The 20,314-nt window shown below is 51.2% G+C and overlaps 1 protein-coding gene and 1 pseudogene across 10 annotated transcripts in view; both read right to left on the bottom strand.

The window, feature by feature from the left end:
* Positions 1-1,401: 1,401 nt before the first annotated feature.
* On the bottom strand, positions 1,402-2,453 carry LOC125097517 (uncharacterized; annotated as a pseudogene).
* ZNF362 (zinc finger protein 362) overlaps positions 1,623-20,314 on the bottom strand; it is a 39,672-nt gene continuing 20,980 nt past the window's right edge. For all 10 annotated transcript variants that reach the window (XM_047725138.1, XM_047725140.1, XM_047725144.1 and 7 more), the window contains 5 exons: positions 17,860-18,181; positions 16,884-17,108; positions 7,045-7,123; positions 6,740-6,898; positions 1,623-3,216 (listed from right to left, as the gene is read on the bottom strand). In XM_047725138.1, coding sequence (XP_047581094.1) covers positions 3,100-3,216; positions 6,740-6,898; positions 7,045-7,123; positions 16,884-17,108; positions 17,860-18,181 — 902 coding nt within the window. In that variant the 3' untranslated portion in view covers positions 1,623-3,099. The remainder of the gene's footprint in view (positions 3,217-6,739; positions 6,899-7,044; positions 7,124-16,883; positions 17,109-17,859; positions 18,182-20,314) is intronic.

Consider the following 20,314-nt stretch of genomic DNA (forward strand, 5'->3'; position numbering starts at 1 on the left):
CTTTGCCAGTTTCTGTTGTATGAATCCCACCATGGCTGATTTCAAAGTACAACATTCACTGAACGTGGAGTGGGGAAGAGGTGTGCCCAGTCCACTCTCATAAACCGTAATTGCCAGTACACACCACCAGCGCCACTGGGTAGCTCTTGGTCTAAGGCTCCCGCAGCGGAGTCAGGTGTCCACCGCTGGCCAATCAGTTTTGGCCGGGATCGGGTCATGTGATATAAACATGGCTGCCCTTCACAGCATAGAAGGCCATGGGAGGTCGATTTCAGAGAAGACAATGAGGCCTGTGAAGTTATCCAAAACATGTTCCTGGCAACTCCACACCTATTTCCCCCTCCAGATGTTAACACGTCTGGTTTCCTTTTGGGGAGATGTACTACAGACTGAGGTTTCACCCTCTGCTCCAGACTTAGAGAAACAGGCTCTAGGTCTCGGCCAATCAAGTACAAACTGTTCTGGTCACAGTGATTGGTTCGGGTCCAGTCCCAATCACATCTCCTTTATGGAACACCCAGTCAGACTTTTCCTGGGGCTTCTGGGAGAAAGACTGCTGGAAATTGAGCCTGGAGGCTGGAGCTGTTGACTCCACAGGAGCCAGATGATGAAACGGACTCTGAGAACAAAGCCATGTGGAGAGCTGGAGACACCACTGGGCCCTGAGGCTGGCCTCACACCCGCACTGTTCTGTTATGTAAGCCAATAAATCCGTGTTTGCATTGGGCTTTCTATCACTTGGAGCCAAGTCTTGACACCTAAGGCCTGTGAGGGCTCAGGGTGAATTCCTGAAGGTGAGCTCCATGGTGACTCTTGGTAGCGTCACTTCTGTCTAAGGATGCCCAGCCGAGGGGCAGCCTTGGTAAACTTTGGGGGAATTAATTCCCACATTTCCCTCTCAGGCAATCAAAACACTGACCCACATGGCTAAGATGTATGCAAAGGGGACTTCTTCATTCCCTCAACCATTGGAATTGCTCCCACAAGTCCAGACATTCATAATGGACCCCCAACGGTACGCAGGGTAACGGGATGTGGCTGCCCCTCTGGGAGTGGGAGCTGTGAACCTCACCAGTGGACCCCATCCATCCTAAAAGGCTTCACTCAGAATGAGACCAACATGGGCGAAATTTGTGTTCCTGCCACTTAATTGCAACTTGAGCCTCAGCAAAAAACCCCTCTTGGTTTGCTGACTGCCCCCCCTCCCCGCCCTGACATACACAGAGGGCTGTAAGGTAACCAACACCAAGCACTTGGCTCAGCAGCTGGGGTGAGGCTAGCCCACAGTAAGGGGCCATGTCCCTTCCTCCCCAAGTCTGGGGGGCGGGGGAGGGGAGAGGAGCAATGGAAAGGTGCCCCCCAGCCCTGCCCTCGCACAGAGCACGCCACACGCCACCGCCGCCCGGGTGCGGGTACAGTTTATTCTTCACAACAGAGAAATACAAAGAGCAGAGGGTTTGGAATTCCTTTGTTTCTTGCCCCGTTTAGTGTCTTCCCCCACATTCGATTTTTATTTTACTCCCCACCCCTTTCTTAAATCTAATGCAAACTTGTTTCCTGAAGCACTGAGGGGCACCTGCCCTTGCCTCCCTGCCACCAAGATGCAGACTGAGAAGCCAACAGACTGTTTTCTCTTTTTTAATAAGGTAACTAGTTCTAAATATGGTGGCCTGGAGGTCCCATAGAAAAAAGCAAATGGGGTGTTAACAGTATGTATAACAGCGTATTTACAGGGTAGTAACATGCGGACAAAAAGCTACAATACTGAGTTATCAGACGACGCAAGTCAAACAAGGGGGCAGAGAACCCCGTGGGGGGAAAAAAAAACCCAGGAAACGTTAAACTGGTAAATCAATGGCGAGTTAAGGCTTAAAAAGTGTATAAAAATAACACAGTTAATATTCAAAACGGAACTCCAGATACAGAATATATAGATGAGTTTCTGTCTAGTTTTCTTTTTTTTTTTTTCCCCCGGGGGATGAAGGGGGGCTTCTCCGGGCTCTGTACATAGTTCCTATATACACGGACACGCATGGCTTTCAGATTGGGGTGTGTCTGTGGGGGCTGAGGGCAGGGTCTGCTCCTGGGACCCTCCTCCCCGAGGATCCCTTCCCTGCTGAGGGGCCTAGGACCTGGACTGGGGATTCCCCCTCCGTAACAGGGAAGACAAATAACCCCTCCCTGGGCACTGCCCCATCTGGAGGAAATTCTGGAGGGGGGTGGTCCTAAGCCCAGGCCCATTCCCTCCCCACCCCCCTGCCCACAGTCTGGGTTGGTGGGAGAGGTAGCCAATAGGTTTCCTGGCCAGCACCGAGGTAGACTGGGGTGGTCTTCAGGGCAGTGGAGGGCCGGGTCTTACCCAGCCCACCCTCACCCCATTTCCCTGGGCCTGCGCCCAGCCCAGCCCAACGCTGCACCCTTTGGTCCTGCAGATCTCCCGGCCCCTCTCTCATTTTGCCTCCTGAAGCCTGGGCAGCGTTGGGAGCTGCCGCATCCCTCTGCTCAGTAATGCCCAGGGAGTAGCTCGAGAGGTATGAGTGGGGCAGCCAGGGGTGAGTGGCTCACTCCAGCTGCCTCCTGTCCCCTCCCACCTGAGGGTCCCCTTTGCAGTCCAGAAACCCAGGCCTGAGCCTTCCCTCAAGACCTGAGGCTGTGGCAAGAGAAGGTCCCACGTTGCCCTCTGGTTCTCTGTGTCCATCTGTCCGATTCTTTTAATTTCTCGGTCTTAGCAGCACCAACTTCTTGGCCAATAAATATCTTTTTTGTTATTTCCAAAACAAACTTAAAAAAAAAAAAAAAGAAAAAGAAAAACAGTGAAGCAAGTGGAGGGTGGGGAACAAAAAGAAACCCAACAGAGAGGTTCAAAGTGCTCTGAGATCGTCTTTGGATGCCACCAAAACAGTCCAGAATCTTGCAGTTGGCCTGGCCGCCCCCGGAGCTGGACCGGGCAGGGCTTCTGCAGCCCAGGCTTTCTGGAAGGTCAGGAAGGTCATGAGAGAGCTCGGCTGTTCCTGGAGGGCCCCTGGAGGAAGTTGGGGCCTGGTGCTGCCTGGGTCTGTATCTGCCAGTGGGCAGGGTGGGGCGGCGCCTTGGGTCGGCTCAGATGAGGGAGATTCGCACCGGGATGCCGGGGGACTCCGTCCTCTGGGGCGAGTGGTGGCTCACCAGGTGCTCCACCACCGTGTGTTTGGACATGTGCTTCATCAGGTAGGTCTCCTGTGGGCAGGGGTGAGATTCACAACATATGACCAACCAACCATGGGCAAGAGACGCAGGGGAGGCTGCAGTTCCCACAAGTGGCCACTGGAGGGCTCCTTGCTGGGGGAGGGAGCCAGTTTCTGGTGAGCAGTCCCCACCGCTCTAGGGCATCAGATGGGCACTGGGCATTAGTTCTAGTGATGCAGCATCGTCACCCGGTGTGGATGCTGGTTCGTTTCCCAGACTCTGAGCCTACAGGTCACACTAGCTGGAAAACTGCCTGGCACCAGGGTCATCCCTCAGTAGTGCCCACCCAGACTTTCCTAGGACCAGGCCAACAGGCAATAGTGGGGTATGCCGACAGGGATCCAGCATGGCTGCCCCCTTCTGGCTGGCACTCCAGCAAGGGAGAAGCAGCAGGAGCCCTTGGTCTGAGCTGGCTTCTGCCATCTCTTAGCAGTGGAACCTCAGACAGGTCATCTCCCGTGTCCAAGCCAGTTTCCTCCTCCTGAAGGCACAACCTCTAAGGGTTGCTTTGGTGGACAGAGCCCCCAGCATGCAGTACAGGTTGAGGGGACTCCTCCTTCCCCGGTATCTACACTGCATTCCGGGTGGTGGTGGCAGTCCCTGCCACTGCAGCAACTCCCCCCACCCCCACAACTTGATGCTCCCTGGAGAAGCAGCTGGACCTGATGGGACTGGTGACTCGAGGAAGCATAAATGGGGCATGCTCAGCTCGTCCCTTGAATGCCCTCACAGGCTCTGCTAAGTCTGACCTGAGGCACCTACAGCTGGGTGGGTGAGGTGACCCAAAGGCTCACCTGCAGGCCCAGAGGCCCTCACACTTAGCTGGGAGGAGGCAGAGCACCCAGGGAGCCACCACTCACCCCCCAGGCCCCGGGCCCCAGGCTCAAATGTCACTTTGCTCAGAATCTGGTACAGGAAGCTCTCAAACGTGGCAGCAACGTGCTATCAACACCAGAGAGAAGCCATCAGCAATGTCCAAAGCAGGAAACTCCTCATCAATGAATACTTTGCAAAGGACAGAAAGGCCCGAGTCAGGGGACAGGGTGGGGATCAACAGATTGAGATATACTGATTGGGTGCAAGGTAGGGCTCTTATTTGCATCTTGATTACAAAATCAAATTGTAAGTAAATAAAATTCTGGGGGCACCTGGGTGGCTCAGTGGGTTAGAGCCTCTGCCTTCGGCTCAGGTCATAGTCCCGGGGTCCTGGGATCGAGCCCCACGTCGGGCTCTCTGCTCCGCGGAGAGCCTGCTTCCTCCCCGCTCTCTCTCTGCCTGCCTCTCTGCCTACTTGTGATCTCTCTCTCTCTCTGTCAAATAAATAAAATCTTTAAAAAAAAATAAAAATAAAATAAAATAAAATTCTGGCCTTCCGAAGACAAAAATGTGAACGCCGACTGGGGATTTGATGATATCAAGGACTTAACGGTGAGTTGTAAAGATACTATGGGTATGTTCAAAAAGAGGAGTCCTTGTGTTTGGAGACGTAGTGAACATTTTCAGATGAAACACTATAATGTCTATTTTACCTCAAAAAATAGGGATATGGATGAGGCAAGACTGGTTGATGGTTCTGGAAGCTAATGGGAACATGAAGGTTCGCTATTCTAAAATATGTTAAAGTAGCTGAAAATTCAATCCATTAAAGTTTTTTTTTGCTTTGTTTTGTTTTGTTTTAAATAAAAGGTACCTTAGGACGCCTAGCTGGCTCAGTCAGTGGAGCCTGTGACTCTTGATCTTGGGGTCATAAGTTCAAGCCCCACCCTGGGCATGGAGCCTACTTTAAAAGATAGGTCAACTTACTTTAATTAAAAACAAAAATAAATTTAAAATAAAGATAAGTATTCTTGTTCTAGAGAGTCCAGTCAGGAGGGGGCCCAGGGACACCCCCTACCCCCAGAGTTCAGACAGACTCCATCTAGAGCTATAGCCTGTAAATGCCAGCAGTTCTTCCCCTAGAGGCAGGTGTGAGGAGGTGGATGTGGAGAACTTGAGGCCAACACCAGCCAAAGGTCAGCCAGCTCAGTGGGGCTCCTAGGTCTCTGTGGTGCCCCACCTCGCCCCTTGGTGCACTTTCCCTGCAGGTTCTGCCCTCTGTCTTTCACCTCTCCTCTGCCCTTTGAACTCCAGGGAAGGAGCAGTGTGAGGAACCCAGCACCCAGCAAACTGTAGGCCTGGCCAGCACCTAACATACTCCTGACACCCCAGGTGTGGCCCCTGCCTGTCAGTGACCTTTCAAAATACCCTCCCAGGCAGTCCCCTTCCCCCAGTGCCTTCCACTCCACCTGGCACATATCCAAACTCCCTAACAGGGCCCACCACAGCCTCCTGTGACCTAATTTCCTTTCAGTTCCTGGAAAGCGCCATGTTTGTTCCACCTCAGGGTCTTTGCATTCACCTTTCCCTGTTTGGAGGGTTCTTACCCTCCTTACCCTTCAGGGCTCCAATGAAATGTGACCCCGTCAGCCAGCCTACCCAGACCGGTGTCCCCTTCCCAAATCCATTCCAGCCTCCCTGCTACTTCGTCAACCTGTGGTCCTTCAGACTGTTGGTTCTCCACCAGAGGCAGCTGACCCCTGCCCCAGGACATCTGGCAACTTCTGGAGGCATTTTGGATTGTGAGAGCTTGGCGAGGGGCTTGCTGGTAAGCAGGGGTCAAGGATGTTGCTAACATCCTACAAGTCACCAGACAGCCCCCCAGCGGAAAGCGACCCTGCCCACAGGTTACCATGTGCTGAGGCTGACAGACCTCCTAAGGGCTGTTACCACAACCTGTCATTCCGTGTTTATTTGGTGGTTACTTGTTTAATATCTGTCTCCAGCAATAGTCTCCAACCTCCCTGGGGACACAGAATGTGTCTGTTGGATTCATCCTGATGCCCAAGCGCCTGGCACAAATGTTCACTTAACACTGAGTGAATAAATAATGGCGTTAGCGGACGTTTATTGGACATGGACTGGGCCGGCCAACAGCCCTGAAGAACAGTTACCTCGTCCGTTTTACGATGAGGAAACTGAGGCTCAGTGATCCGTGTGGGCTTACCTGGGGCTCTGCTAACCAGGATATTTCATTAACTGAACACATACACTCCAGTGACGGGCCAAGCTCCTCTCATGGGTGCTGAAAGGCCTCTGCATGGGGAAATTCCCACCCAGGACAGGGGGCTGGACTGTTCAGGCCTTTCCTGAGGTGAGGTGGCTCCAGGCTGGGTCACTGTGCCTCCTTGTGGCCACAATGGGGGTTGCAGCTTCCCCAGTGGCGAGGCTCCTCCCCCTCCTGGCCCCCCACCACTGCCTTGAGTGTTCCCGGGGCCTGGAGGAAACCACGCCTGGGAAAGCCAGGCTAAAGGCCACCAGGAGGCTGGCAGTTCGGCCCAGGGCAGCCAAAAACAGAGCTGGGAAGCCGAAGTCCTGGCTCAGCCACTCATTGTGATCTGGTGGAGTCCCGTCCCCTCTCTGGGCCTCAGTTTCCCTGCCTTCAAAGTGGGGAGAATCAGGGACCCCAGGCACTCACCGAGGTGTAGGCCCGCCCGCACATGCTGCAGCAGTAGGCCTTGGCGTGCTTGATGGCGTGGGCCGAGAGGTGGATCTGCAGGGAGGCGGAGTCCGAGTAGGCCCGGTAGCAGTTGGGACACTTGTAGGGCTTGTCCTTGTTGTGCTGGCGCTGGTGAGACTGTGGGGAGCACAATGGGGGGTCAGAAGCCAGGCCCCCCGGGGGTGGGGAAGGGGGGCCACCCAGTCCCACCCCCTTCTGCTGCTCCCTGTAGGGGGTGGGCGGCCGAGCACCCGCAGGTAAGAGGGAGGCGGATGGGCACTCACCTGGAGGTTGGAGAGCTGAGTGAAAGCCTTTTCGCAGCCAGGATGTGGGCACTTGTAGGGTCTGTCACCTGTGTGGATTCTGTAATGGGCAGCCCAGTGAGGCACAGTCCCTGACAGATAACCCAGCCAGCTCCAGCCCCCAAGGCCTTGGAGGGCCTCCACGATATATCCGGTCCTCAAGCCTCCCAGTCTCCCCTCCCCACACTCTCCAGAGAGCACCAGGCAAGAGCTGCCGCTTCTCCTTCGTCGTCTGGTCTCCCGGTCTGCCAGTCTGTGACCAGAGCCCTCCTGCTCCCCACAGGTCCCTGCTGAACCCAACCCACCACCTGCACCCACTCAGACGCCCCGCCCAACCCTCCAGCTAAATAGCAGCCACTTGCTCTGACCACTTTGCGCCCCCCTCTTCTTCAAAACCCACCTGCCCACCACTGTTGCCAAGAACACAACCCATGGCTTTGCCAGGAACTTCCCTGTCCACCCTGCCTCCTCCCCCCGAAGGAAGCCTCTCTCTCTCTCTCTCTCTCTCTCTCTGGCCCCCAGTTTCTGCCTCGTGCCCTGTCTCCACATCAGAGACATCTGTGTAATGGCAACCTGGTCACCCCAGCTACTGAGAAAATGCGGGACAGGGAGGCCCTGCAGTTCAGCCCTTCTGTCCCCTCCCACTCCTGGGTTCTCATCCTGGCTCCACCATCTATCTACTAGCTCAGTGACCCTGGGTGGGTGGGTGGGGGGGAAATCACTGTGCCTCAGTTTGCCCATCTGCAAAATGGGCATCAAAATATGCTCTCGCTTCACTTGTGAAGCTAATGTTAGGTAATACACGCTAAGGGGCTTCGCGGAGTGTTGGCACAAAGTCGGCACTCACGAAACACCTGCGATGTTTATCCCACAGGGCACCCGTGTGCCAGGCATCATGCTCGGCACTTGGAATGAACAACATAGATAAAATCATTGCCTCGTGGAAACAAACAACAAACACGAACTAAGTAAATCCCATGCAGAATGTCATAAGTACAGTGAGAAGAAAAAAAATAAGGTGGAGGGGGCATGAATGCCCTGGGCAGAAAGGTATGTGCAATTTTAAACAGGGTGGTCAGGGCAGGCCTCCCTGAGAGGGTGACTACACAGTGACGACTTCAGGGCTGATGGCTATATTTTCTGTTCAGGTCTGTGGTGCTGCTCATGCTCGTCTGACAGGCCAGGTGAGGACAGATGGAGCTGGGCCCAGATGAGGTGCCCATGTGGGGGAGCCCCATCCTCCACACAAGCCCCCCACCTTCGGCCTGCGCTTGTCTTCTGTCACCTGTTTTGGCAAATCCTCTCTGCCAAGCAGGGGTGCAGCGGAAGGCTGGCTGGCCTAAACCTTGTTTGTCTCCTTTGCCACTGAGCATCGGGTGGAGGGAGAACCCGGCTCTGGCCGCTCAGTTTCGGTTCCTTCCCTTAACGCCCTGGCTCACCTCGCTGACTAGGCTGCTCTGGCCGACAACACACTCATCAAACAAACTAAGGTCCCTGGAGCAGCAGGCCTCCTGCTGGACAGGCTAAAATAAAGACCCCTCCCCGCCACCAGGAAGTCACTGGCTGCCGGCTATGAACACAGGTAGAGTCCAGATTCCTGAGTGTGTCATTCAAGGCCCTTTGCCAGGGGCTCTGGGCTCCCCTCCCTGCTCCTCCACACCCTCCATCCTGCTCGGAGATCCATTTCTCATCGGGCAACCCTGCCTGACTGATGATCCTGCCCACCACAGCTGGGCCCCCACTGCACCCTCTGCAAGGGAGGCTGCCCCTCCTGTCTCCTCTACGAGCCGGGGAGCCGAGGGCAAGCCCAGGGCCCGGCCACAGGCTGCTCAGACACCTGCCAAGTGGAGCTGGGCTGGCCTGGCGTTGAGAACCAGTATTCTACCCGCACGTTTCTGGGGACATCATCCCAGCCAAAGCGCCCTGTCTCTACAACACAGGACCTTCACGGCCATCTGGACTGACTCCGCCTGAGGCCACAACCCCTCCATTTCATTCCATTCTCATTCCCCTCCAGGGCTGGGGAATTCATTCAGCTGAGGGTGGGTGCCAGGGGAGACTAAGGGACCCCCAGACATGCACTGATTTTGCTTTAAAAACCCCCAGTACCCACTGGGCCTCTCCCCTGCCACCCTCAGCCCCAGTCCCTGTTGGCCTCCCTGCAAGCTCTCCTAGCTTCCAAGCTCCTTCCTCGACCCAGGCTATCCCCTCCTCCAGGCACACTTTTCCCTCAGTGAACACCCAGCAAAAACCCACACTCCTGTTCTCAGCATAAAAGCCCTTGATTGGGCAGCCTTTCCTGACCCCCTGGACCAGGCCTGGCCCCTGCAGGCCCTCTCAAGCCCCCAAGCACGGATACTGATTCTGTCCCCATCTAATCCCTATTTCCTGGGCTGCCTCCTGAGAGCAGGTGCTCCCCTGGGTCCCGTTCACCACCATCACGCCAGGGCCCGGCGTAGGCTCAGTCGAGAGGACCCAATACAGAGTCATGGACTGAATGAAGGAAAGAGTTCTTTCTCTGTGAGGTCAGTCGTCTGCTCAATATAACCAACGCGCTCCACACCGCACAAGCATTTGTTGACTGACTGACCGAGCACCCTCCAAAGGACTCTAGGTCCTTCCTCAGGGACCCAGCCAAGCCTTCCTGAATGGGAAACCGCCCTTCGGCCTCATCCAGTCCAAGTGTCATGGCTGCCTGGCCTCCTCCCTAGATTCCCAGCCTCAGCCTCTCCCCTCCTGGCCTCCGCCATAGCAGCAGCATGGGGATCTGACCTTGCCAGGACCCTGCCTGGCAACCTCCATGGTCTCTCCCTTTTCCAGGACAGAGTCCAAACCCTGTGCCCCGGTATTCAAGGACTTGGTTTCTAAAGCCTCCCCCTCCACCACTGCTCTCCCCGACACGGCATCCTTCCAACTTCCCCACAATGTGCATGCATCCCCCAGGATGCCTCTGAGCCTTTGCTCATGCTGCTGTCCCTGTCCCTAGGGAGGGCTATGGACCCTTCAACGCGTGACCCAGATGGTCCTCCCCCACAGCCCCCACGTACTTCACTCTTCCACAGAAATTTCCACATCCACCAGCCTCCCAGGTCACAGTGGGGTTCCTCTGGGCCAGAGCCTGCCTGTGACCACCGATCCACCCTTGTGTGCCCCCCAGCACTGGGCTGGCTCCTAGGACTGCCAGCTGGGTGAATGGGGGGCTGGGCTGCATACTCCCAGTGAAACAGCCCCAAAGCCCTTCTGTCCCCGAGCTGCAAGTTAGGACCAAGCCCTCGATTTCCACATCAGAGTCCTGTCCCTGAAGAGCATCTTCTCAGCAGGGGAGCACCCAGTCCAGGCTCCCAAAAGTGCGGTGAAGGGGAGCTCACCACGGACCCCAGGGAACACAGGAAAGCCAAGTTGAAATTGGGGCCCCTGGAATGCCCCAGAGACTTGCCCTGCAGTGCCCAGGACCCTTGCCCAGCCAAGCTTCTCCTGCAGCCTGACCGCCGCAGCCCCTTCCACCCTCTGAGTCGCAGGCTCCTGGAGGGTCTGGGCTCCGAACCTCACTTCTACCTCCTTTTTGCAGAATGACCTTGGGAAAGTGACTCAGCCTCCCCGAGCCCAGTTCCCTCAGCCCGAAAACGGAGATAAGGATCGGAAGGACTGGAAGGATTCAGTGACCTATTCTACAGATTTCTAAGATATTTTCATAGTGATAGCTTTTTAATACATTCCTTTCTAATTAAGACAACTGATGAAAATCGACAAAGAATTTATTCAATGTTTACATAAAATCACTGAAGATTCCTTAGTTCTCATTTGTTCTTTCATTTTGCAAGTAATAAACGGCACCCCAGGGGGACTGACCTCAGGCGCATTGTGCTTGGTAACTCACATGAGGGCAGGTTCGGTGACAGCCTTCCTTAAGATGACCCCCGCCCTGTGGCATTTTTCAGATTGGCTGTCTCTTGCTTAAAAACAGAAAGTCACACCGTGGGCAGACTCTCTGGGGTCCGGAATCACCCTCTGCAAGGCCAGGTGCCTAGGAGCCTTTGACAAGGACTGGTGGTTGTTATGAGTTTATTACCACGACTGTCATCGGACTTGAGGAAACCAAACGACACCTCCCCGCGCCACCGGCATCGGGCCACATGTACACAACGTACATGTCACAGAGCCGAGAGAAGAAAAGCAAATGTGAGAAACAGTCTGCAGCCTGAGTAAGCAAATCCAGCCACCTGAGCTAAACTATAGCTCTGTAACCCACTGGCAAACCGGTGCCATCCCCTCGTGTCGCGACACTGCAGAGCTGTGATCTCACACGTGTGCTAACGGCTGCTGTATGTGCGACACGTGCTGTTTTCGCACGACCACCAGACTCACTACAGAGGTCTGCTCACTTCCTTTTGAAACACATGGGGTCTTTATTATTTATCAAGCCAACCCTGAACTCTGGACTTCTGGAACACTTTGCCCATCCCCCGCTTTTCTTTACTTGCTGTGTCTTCCTTCCCCAGAAGGAGGTCCCAGCAGGATGCTCCAGCTCCTCTGAACTACGTTACCCCCAAAATGCTCCCAGAACCGTCTTTCTCAACAACCAGGGTAATCCTGCACAACCCGTTTCTTTTTTTTTTTTTTTAATTTTTTTAAAAAATTTATTTATTTGAGAGAGAGAGAGATCACAAGTAGGCAGGGAGGCAGGCAAAGAGAGAGAGGGGGAAGCAGGCTCCCCGCTGAGCAGAGAGCCCGAATGCGGGACTCGATCCCAGGACCCTGAGATCATGACCCAGGCCGAAGGCAGAGGCTTAAGCCACTGAGCCACCCAGGCGCCCCCACAACCCGTTTCTAAGTCCATTTCTATTACGAGACCAGGGCTGGGTCAGCCTTGGACATGACCTTCTTATATTGCCGTCATTACTGGCAGTCACCTTTGGATGATGGATTTGACTGGTTCTCCATGGAAGAGCAAAAAGTGGGAAGGAGGCTCCATGGAACGGGCTAAGACAAGGAACTTGGAATCTGGTTGCTTCTTTATGCTTGGATTTTTCTGTTTGTTTGTCTAATGGATTCTGGGGCTTCTGGGAATTTGGGACACCCACCTCTTTGTCACTGGGTTAGGACACATTGGTTTAATTATAGGTGCCCCTGTCTACTGACTAGTAATTTGTCTCTAATGTTAACAGGACCCTCTTACGTGGCTTGTTTGGTTTCCCACCATTATGCACTCAAATCACTCAAGGGGGAAAAAAAAAAAGTGTGTCCTCGGGAACAGAGGGCAAAACCCTGCATCAAGAAACATTAGCGAAATACCCTCCTTCACGAGCCTGTTAATTTTTTGTTGCTGTTCTGGTCATGGTTTTGATTAATATTTTAGAACTAAAGTTTACTTCTGAAAAAAACAAGGATTCTTTTTTCCTAAGATTTTATTTATTCGTGAGAGAGAGAGAGAGCACAAGCAGGGGGAAGGGCAGAGGGAGAGGGAGAAGCAGACTCCCCAGAGAGCAGGGAGCCCGACGCAGGGCTCGATCCCAGGACCCTGGGATCACGACCCAAGGTGAAGGCGGACACTTAATCGACTGAGCCACCCAGGTGCCCCAAAACTAGGATTCTTCATACTTATCACTACTTGCTACCATGTTTATTTTCTACCAGACTGATGCTCAGACCTCGCCTAGGCTATCCACTTTGTGCCCTTAACCTTCTCAAACCCAGGCCCAACATCAGAATAATAAAGTTATCAAAGTATCTTTTATACCCAAACACTCTTGGACTTTCTAGATGGCCACCAAACAACACCGAAGATTTCCTTCATTGCTTTATAAGAAGAGTGATGCTCCAAATGACCGAGCCTTTTGTATTTTCTGTATTTCTAATTAGGAAAAACACTAGCATGAGAGCTGTCCTATGAAGATGCAAGTGTAAGAACGTTGGCAATCAAAAGAAGAGACACTCAGAGGAGGGTCTGGGTGGCTTAGTCAGTTAAGCGTCCAACTCTTGATCTTGGCTCGGGTCATCATCTCAAGGTGTGAGACCGAGCCCCACGTCAGGCTCCAAGCTGGGCGTGGAGTAGGGTGTGGGATTTTCTCTCTTCCTCTCTCTCTGCCTCTCTCCTGCCCTCCCTCTCTTAAAAAAAAAAAAAAAAAAAAAAAGAAGAGATAACTCAATCTCCGTGTATTCATTTATATTTTATGTGTACATATATATACACAGAAAACATATTTATATTACATATGATTATATATAATTTATATACAAATACATATTATATCATATACAATTATATATGCTATATAATATATATTATTTGTGTACCTTTTTAAAAAAATTCTTTTTTATCTTTAAGATTTTATTATTTAATTGACTGAGAGAGAGAGACAGCTAGAGAGGGAACACAAGCAGGGGGAGTGGGAGAGGGAGAAGCAGGCATCCCGCTGAGCATGGAGCCCGATGTGAGGCTTGATCCCTCATGACCTGAGCTGAAGGCAGATGCTTAACTACTGAGCCACCCAGGTGCCCCTAAAAAATATTTCATTTATTTGTCAGAGAGAAAGATAGAACACAAGCAGGGGAGAGGAGTGACAGGCAGAGGGAGAAGCAGGCTCCCCGCTGAGCAAGGAGACCCTATGGGACTCAATCCCAAGACACTGGGATCATGACCTGAGCTGAAGGCAAACACTTAAGCAACTGAGCCACCTAGCAGTCCCAATTTGTGCACTTTTTAAAGTGAAGACCAAAAAAATCCAGTAACTTATTTTCATGTACAATAAAAATCAAAAAGAAATGTCCTTAAAAAAGTGTTTCCTACATTTAACTACACTTATCAATTAGCGATAGTCCTAACATATACTTTATGAGATAATTAAAGAGCCTGAAGATGGGTCAATATCCTTGCTACCTAAAATATGTTCCTAATCTGAAAAAATGGATCATGCATTCTATCTTAATAGAAGACTCCATTCTCCTCCATTCTGACATTGATTGTTACAATAAATGTTTATTGTTACAATAAAGGGACCAGTCATTCTGGCTAATCTGCAGTTCCCAGTCCCACCTGCCTAGAGGCCTCTCCTTCAGGTCAGAAGTGGAGTCTTCTGAAGAAGACATCAAGAGATTATGGCCTCAGTAGAGGACGGCAGCACATGCACTTGGCTCTCTAGGTTCCAGAGAACAGATGAATGGGCACAGCCTCCAGCCACGCTGATACCATTGCCTTGATCAGACACTGCCTGAGGCCAAGGCAGGATCAAAGAGTCTGCAGTCCAGAAGCAGACAACCTGGCAAAGTAGATGGACCACCCAAGATCAGCAGGACAGGTACTATGACTTCGAGCCGAATGAAAGTGATTTAAGTGGGGTTCATTCCTATTTCCGAAAGGGTATACGAGAAGACCCTTTTCTTCTTTGATCTATACCTCTAACTCTTGATTTAGGAAGTTATATTTGAACCAGGAATAAAATATTCCTTCAATGGTGCCTTTCCAACTAATCCTTCAGAATTCTGGGGGAGGAGGGAAACTATAAAAATTTAACATTAGATATAAACTCATGACCTATCAAGGAATTTTAAAATAATAGCTCTATTGGGGTGCCTGGGTGGCTCAGTTAGATGAATGTCCAACTCTTGATTTCGGCTCAGGCCATGATCTTGGGGTCGTGGGCGCCACCTCAGGCTGTGCGCTCAGCGATGAGTCTGCTTGTCTGCTTGGGGATTCTCTCTTTGTCCCTCTGCCCCTCCCTCCCCAGCCTCCATACTCTCTCCCTCTCTCTAAAATAAATCAATAAATCTCTAAAAAATAATAATAATAAAATAAAATAACAGTTCTATTGAAAACAGCATGTTATGGGCCCCAAACTATAAAACTGCTCAGAATAATTGCCCACAAATGTTCACAGTGTCTTCCCTGGGACCACTTTCTCTTCATGGCTGTTAGTTCGGTATACAAGGTCAGTAAGAATCTGTCCTCCTTCCCAACAGGATATAATTGGGTAAATCAAATTTGTAACCATGACCGTGCCAGAAATGTCACATTTAATGACAAATTTCATTATATTAGGCATGACAAGCCTGAGAGTAAAACACACGGACCGTCCTTCCCATGTGGGATGTGGCCTCCCCGGGAAGCTGCCCAGTATCTGCTCCCTCTGGCTTGCGGATTCCCATCCAGCCTTTAAGGTCACAGAAAAAGTCAATCCTATCAGCCCAAAACACTGACAAACAGGGATTCTGCAAAAAGAAGTCACCCTTATCGTTACAGGCTGTACAGGCACTACCTGACAAGGCTGACCAGCATGGTTCGAGGCTTCTGATCTTAGATAATATCCTAAGAAATTTTTTCACACCCACCGATTCAAATGATGACCCAGAGGTTCCACGAAGCCTCCTGATAGAAGTTAGCTCTAAAGCCTTGGCGTCATATGCTCTGATCTTAACAGCCATTCGCCCAACGAGACTTTGCTTATTAATCATCACCTTGTTACAATGGCCTGTGTCCAGAAAACTGACCAAACTTTTAAAAAAATCAAAGTAATGACAAACATGAGAAAATTGCCGGAACAAACCACTGTGGTCCAATCCTTACGCCTCAGGAGGCACAGGAGCAGCAGGAACGGACAGAGGCCTCGTCCTGCTGGCACTCCCCCATTGCTGTCTTACTACCAAAACTACACATTACGCCTCCAAGTCCAAGAACTAGACCAACAAGGTGTTCCTGAGCCCCGTGATAAAGCCTACAAAGACAGCGGACATAGCTGAATAAATCACAACAGTAACAACAATTTTAAAAAACGCTAAAAGCAAAAACTAGGGTCTCGCATCAGTGCCCCAAAGAGAGAAAACTTGATCGCTTCCTTCAAGTTACAAGCTCTGTAGCAAAACCTTCCGCATCCCTGACTTTCCCAAACTGGTACTGGCCAACACACAGCAACGCTCGCAGATATACATGATCGTCGTTAGGGGCGGGGGCAGGGAGGGCTGTGTTTCTTCCCCTCTGAAGAGCTGAACTACTGTAATCTTGGTAACCTTTGGTTTGCTTCTTTAAATACCTGTGGTATTTTTATTTGGCAAGTGGCGAGTCAGCCTTTCTGAGGTCTGTACTCCCCTGCAAAAATCTGTCTTTTGTTAAAGCATTTGTGCTTCTGAATCTCTCTTTCACGCACTCCACTAGACAGAATGCCTATGACGACAGGGATTTTTGTGTTTTGTTCAATGCTGTGTTCCCAGCACCTAGAACCATGCCTGTCTTGGAGCAGAGGCTCTGTAAATATTTGTTAAACGGATGAATCATATGTTCTATAAAAGACAGTTCTACTTATGCTACAGATATCCCACAGACGCCCAGATGCTTATTACGTGCCACACGCTGGGGATATGGGGCCAAGCCCTCGTCTTCAAGAGCTCCCAATATATTTCAGGTGGCAGACAGAGAATGTGACACATACAAGGTAGCCTGCCACTGATCTGATGGGGATGCACGGGGCCTGTGGGGCCCCAGGAGGACTTCCCGGAGGAAGCTGAAAGGAGAGATGGCTAGGAGAGGGCCAGAGAAACAGGATAAAGAAGAGGGAGGGTGTTTCAGGCAAAGGACACAGCAGATGAGAAATGGGGGGAAGGGTGGCACAGTAGTGACAGCAGAGGCCAGTGAGGTCTACAAAGGTCATATCATCAAAGGCCTCAAATGCCAAGTAAAGGAGTTTGGTCTTGACTACCGGGGCAGCGGGCACCTAGAGCAGGTCCTCGCCCCTCCCACACCAGGTCCATGCACCCAGTGCAGGTGCTGAGCCGAGACCGACTGCCGGGGGCAAGGGGGTTGGTGGGAGGGCAGCAGCAGGCAGGTCACTTACCTGGTGTGCTGCTGGAGGTGGGAGAGCTGTCGGAAGGACTTATCACAGTAGGAGCAGTGGTAGGGCTTCACGCCCAGGTGAATGCGCAAGTGCTGGGCCAGGTAGGAGGCGTTGGCAAAGGACTTGGAGCAGTGCGGGCACTTGTGGGGCTTGGCCTCGGTATGCGACTTGGAGTGAATCTGCATCTCAGACTTGGTGAAAAAGGTCAGCGGGCACACCTTACACCTGCGGGGCAAGAGGCTCATTCACACCTGGGAAGACCCCCACCCTCTGTCTGGAAGCACAGGGGGCCTCCCGCACCCACAGACCTTGTGCCCCACACAGCGAGGAGTCCCGGGGGCACAGGCCCACCGGGGAAAGCGTGAGGGCAGGCTCCCAGCCTGGAAAACCTCCAATCTGGAGGCCAGGCTCTTCCCACAGGGGACTCTAGTCACAGCAGCAGGGGACTGCTTGACATTTCCCAGAGGAGAGAGGCCTAGCAATCCTGGGGAGGTGTGCCCAGGGCCACAGTCCTTAACACTCAGAGTAAGAAGTTCTCCTCCTAGGTGCCCATCAGAAGCATCTGGGGAGCTTTCAAAAAGGGCTGACTGGCCCTCTGCCCACCCACCCCCGACAAATTAAATCAGAATTTCTGGAGGTACGTTCCCGGGATTGGCATTTTCTGAGCGCTCCCCAGATGATTCTAACTTGAGGGCTGAGGTCACTGCTTGCAGGGAGGACGAATGGACTCCCACCGCTCCAGGCTTTGGTGAGCTGGGCCCCCAGCAGCCCCGCATAAGCAGGGGGAGGACCGCCCCACCCACCTGCGAAGGAGCTGTGGATGGGGCTTGTCAGAGAACCCCGCTCCTCAGGACCTGGCACCCACCTGCCCTTGGCCCCTGGGGTCCCCTTCTAGTCCCAGCTGTTGGGCTCCAAGGGCAGCCCCCCAAGCCCATGGTGGACCCCTTGGTGGACCCCTTTCCACCAAGACCCCCACCTGTATGTCTTGCCCTCCTTGGCAGTCTCGCCCGAGGCCAGGATGGGGTAGGGAACTACGAGGACAGGCGGCCCCCCTGGGTTCTCTGCCTTGATCTTTTTGCGGCCACGCTCGGACTTAGGGGGGCCAAGCAGGCCGTGGCCCTGGATTGTCTTGATGGAGTCCAGGAGGGGGGGGCTAGTGATCCCTGAGATGAGGGTGGGGGACGAGGCGATGAGGCGGCTCTGGCTGGTGGTGGTGGGTGTGGACGGGGTGCTGGTACCCGTGCCCGCACTTGACTCCGACGTGCTCACAGCCGGGGTTCGGGAGGAGAGCCCCAGACCTGCAGAAGACATGGAGGGGAAGGCAGCTGCAGAGGCCTTTCCATGTCTCCCCTTCCCTTCGTAAATTATCCGGGGTAACTACATGAGAGGCCCATGTATGTATAAGAGGGCTGACACACCGAAGAACTAAATTGGTTTGGTAACAGAGGCACTTTGGAAATACTCCAAACCACAGGAAAAAAGCACAAAGATGTTCACTACTGTGTTATTTGCAATGGCAAAAAACCAGAGGAACTGAAATATGGAACATTAGGGAAGGGGTCCATACATCGTGATCAGTCTTCTCCAATGAACATTAACTGCCAACTAAAAAATTATGCTTGGAAAACAAAACACACACACACACAACAAACAAACAAAACCAGCACATATATGCATAGAAAAAGTAAGTAGGAGAAGAAGATATACCTAAAGTGATGTGGATAGTACAGCTAGGAGTAATTTTTTTTTAAAGCATTTTGACTTAACTGTACTTTGATTCTTTGACAATGAACTTTTCAAAAAAACCTTTTGTAAGACAGGGGCTCCTGGCTGGCTCAGTAGGAGGGGCAGTGTTTGATCCTTGATGTCAGGGTTGTGGGTTCAAGCCCCACTTGGGTGTTGAGATTACTGAAAATAAATAAAAGCCTTTACAAAAGGGAAAAGGAAACAAAAATAAACTTTTGTAATGAAAGTCATTCTTTTAAAAATGAGGAAAAAATAAAATAAACTTTTGTAATAAAAGTCATTCTTTTAAAAACGGGACTAGAAACGTTTACAGTATCAGGTGAAGCCAACAAAAAGCTGAAAATGGTACCTTTCATGTGACTAAAAGAAGGCTTCTTTTAAAAAGAAACCAAAAATCTCGCCATCGAGAAAGGTAAGATCCAGAGATGGACAAGCGTTCATGTCCACCACTGCATTTATAACCCTCAATGGAGAGCTGACTGGCAGAAGCCATTAATACGTCAAATGTACATGACTTCTGACGAAGCAACGTGGCTTCTAGAAATTGCCCATAAAGAAATATCTAACCCTGAGCACAAGATCTGTGTATGTGGACCTTCTGTACAACCAAACTGGACACAACCCGTTTGTCCTCAGCAGGGGCTGTGTAAAGAGATGCGGTCCATCTTCACTATGAAGGACTGAGCAGCCACAAAAACAAGAAAGGTTCTGTGCAATGATGGAGAGAGAATGCCCAAATGTGCTGTCGTCAGGTGAAAAAAAGCAAATTGTAGACGGTAGGAACCCATCTATTTAAAAAAAAAACCACACACCTAAGCTTCCTATGTAGGTAACAGGCAATACAGATGTGTGTGTTAATGCACAGAAATAGCTCTGAGAAGACACACTCAACTAAATTTGTGTCTAAATTGTGGTTCGCTCTAGGGAGAAAAGAATTTTCTGGTAAAAGGAGATTTTCATACTGTGTCTATCTGCTTCTATATTATTTGAATTTTTTACCTGGTGAATTCATCCATTTTTTAGATCTGTGATTAAAGGATAAAACAAAATAAATTATAGAGAAAACATATGAAAACGCTAACAGTAGTAGGACGAAAGCTAATTTTCTCTCTTTTCAGCTTGTCTGCAATCTTTACATTTTCTATAAGGACTATGAATTACCCTCATAATAAAAAAAAGCATTAAAAATGCTCACGGTAGAATGGTTGAGTAGGAAAAGTGAGTTGAAGTCAGGGGTATAGCCCTACTACAAGCTCAGCAAAACACACACACGCATATTAAAAAATAAACAAAAAAGATGGAAAAGGAAGGAAATGAACCAAAAGGCTTTCCTTAACTGCTGGGTTAGGAGCTGGGGATTATGAGTGTGTTTTTTTCCTTAGTTTCTCTTTTTTTCCCCAAATTTCCCTTAATATGCTTATATTACTTTTTTAATATTACTTTTATAATGAAAAAAATAAATTTAATAAAATCATAATAAGGGGGGGATGTGCAGAGTGTGGCTGGGGACTCAGGGAGGCTCACTGGGTCTCATAATTCCTGGGTGTCTCTGAGAGAAACAGGGAATGAGGAGAAAGGCAGAGGCGCCCAACTAAAGGCAGGGGTGAGCCAGAGGAGGAACAAAGGCCCGGCTGCCATGGCCTCCAGAGAAAGCCTGTCCACCAGGCTCTGAGGTAGACATCAGG

The sequence above is a fragment of the Lutra lutra genome, chromosome 4 (genome assembly GCF_902655055.1).
Source record: "Lutra lutra chromosome 4, mLutLut1.2, whole genome shotgun sequence".
Lineage (NCBI taxonomy): Eukaryota > Metazoa > Chordata > Mammalia > Carnivora > Mustelidae > Lutra > Lutra lutra.